The sequence below is a fragment of the Cyprinodon variegatus genome, unplaced genomic scaffold (genome assembly GCF_000732505.1).
Source record: "Cyprinodon variegatus isolate N-32 unplaced genomic scaffold, C_variegatus-1.0 Scaffold630, whole genome shotgun sequence".
NCBI lineage: Eukaryota > Metazoa > Chordata > Actinopteri > Cyprinodontiformes > Cyprinodontidae > Cyprinodon > Cyprinodon variegatus.
Genome location: NW_015151083.1, coordinates 499798 through 501620, shown reverse-complemented (window position 1 = coordinate 501620; position 1823 = coordinate 499798). Strand labels below are relative to the sequence as shown.

At 35.3% G+C, this 1823-nt stretch overlaps 1 protein-coding gene across 1 annotated transcript in view; it reads right to left on the bottom strand.

The window, feature by feature from the left end:
* LOC107096531 (interferon-induced, double-stranded RNA-activated protein kinase-like) overlaps nucleotides 1-1823 on the bottom strand; it is a 14287-nt gene that overhangs the window by 3828 nt on the left and 8636 nt on the right. Inside the window, exons 6-11 of the mRNA XM_015393232.1 lie at nucleotides 1656-1711; nucleotides 1482-1572; nucleotides 1079-1134; nucleotides 864-989; nucleotides 659-781; nucleotides 374-566 (exon numbers count right to left, since the gene is read on the bottom strand). Coding sequence (XP_015248718.1) covers nucleotides 374-566; nucleotides 659-781; nucleotides 864-989; nucleotides 1079-1134; nucleotides 1482-1572; nucleotides 1656-1711 — 645 coding nt within the window. The remainder of the gene's footprint in view (nucleotides 1-373; nucleotides 567-658; nucleotides 782-863; nucleotides 990-1078; nucleotides 1135-1481; nucleotides 1573-1655; nucleotides 1712-1823) is intronic.

Below are 1823 nucleotides of genomic sequence, written 5' to 3'. Positions count from 1 at the left end.
TGGCAATATAGTGTATGTACTGTACATATATAAGGAATACATACATATATGTTGTGCATTTCAAGGATAACTGTATTTCCTCACAATTCTGTCCTATTTGAACACTTTTTTTAGGAATGACATAAAGAATGGAAGGAAGGACAAAAGAGAGGAATGGTAGTGTGAGAGAAGAAGAGGGGATAATAAAAGCAGGACATGAGGATGCAAGACAAGAAAGCAAGCCTTAAGGAAAATGGACAAAAGAAAGAAGGGATAAACAAGTGCAAGCAAGAAATTAGGAAATACACATTTAGATGATGGATTGGGGAACGATGTCTTGAAGAACAAATGAAGAAGAAATTACAGATTTGTTGTCTGAAAGCTGAAGCCTCACCTTCAGGTCTCTGTGAATGAGGTTGTTGTTGTGAATGTATGCCACTCCAGTGACAATTTGCTTTGCAATAGGAAGACTGTCTGCTCCTCTCTGGGAGTACTGTACTTCATTCTCATTCATCACTTTAATCCATTGTTTAAGAGTTGAGTTACATAATTCCATCTTAATGAAGAGGTACTGTTTACATTGGATACTGGAAATTTAAAAAAAGAGAGGAAAATGTGATTATAACGATAGTCTGTAGGAGGAATTTTATTAATTGAAACAAGGGGAGAAAAAACATACCGTTTTAGTTTCTTTTTGAGGAATTCCTGTTGCACCTTAGAATCCTCAATCCAGCAGTGGTAGTATCTAACAATGTTTTCATGTTGGAGGTCCGATAACGTCTTCACTTCACGCAAAGCTTTTCTACATAACATCAATCAAAATGCATCTATTGTAAAGTTCAAGCATTTGTCCTGAATTGCCCAAAGAAGCACTCCATACTTACTCTGAGTCTGAAGCAGAGACAATCTTTACGGCATAATCCATGTCCAACAGTTTCTCCTTTACTTTGAAAACGGCACCATAACCTCCTTTACCAAGAACCGAAATGAATTCAAAGTCTGAAGTGAATCTGTAAACATTAAGCAAGTAGCTTAGACACAAAGAAAATGCATTGAGCCTGAATATTATTATTAATAAATGCTTGTAGTACAAATGTACCTTGACTCAACTGATGGGGTACTTGCATTTCCAATTATATGGTTTTCCTCATCATTCTAAAAAACACAAAAAAGCCTTGACTGTATTCATTATAAATATAAAAGCTATTTGCTTTATACATTGCTTACTCTTCCTGCATTATATTATAAAAATTAAACATTGGTAACAAAAGTTAATAAGTTTCAGTTTAAACAAAAATAAACTTTTATTAACAAATCAAATAAAACATTAGCAATGGAGAGCAAAATACGGATGCAAAAATGTTTGTGCTTCATATGATCTCAAGGTATGGTTGCTCAATGCACCGACAAATGCATTGCTAAACAAGAAAAAAAATGTGGTTAATAACTGTGGTAGTAATCAAACTGAAAGTTTACATTTTTTAGGTTATATTGGAACAAACCTGGGCACTGAAGGGGTTTGAGGAATCAGTGAATATTATGGATTGACTTGAAGTCATCTGCATGCTCTGCAGTGAGGAATCAGTTGATTCCCTGGAAAAGAAGACAAACAAGCATGTTTACATATATCATAGCATTTAGCTCTACACTCCAGTTTATATCAGGAGGGGCCTTACTCAGTGGCTGATTGTGAAAATGATGTTTCATCCTCAGACGTTGATGTGACAGAAACCTGAAAATGAGTGAAGAATGTTTTAGTTTGCCATCAGCCTGAGCTTAAAGGAATAGTACACCCAAAACATGATTAGCCTTCATTTTCTACTCACCCCCATGCTGAACAACAC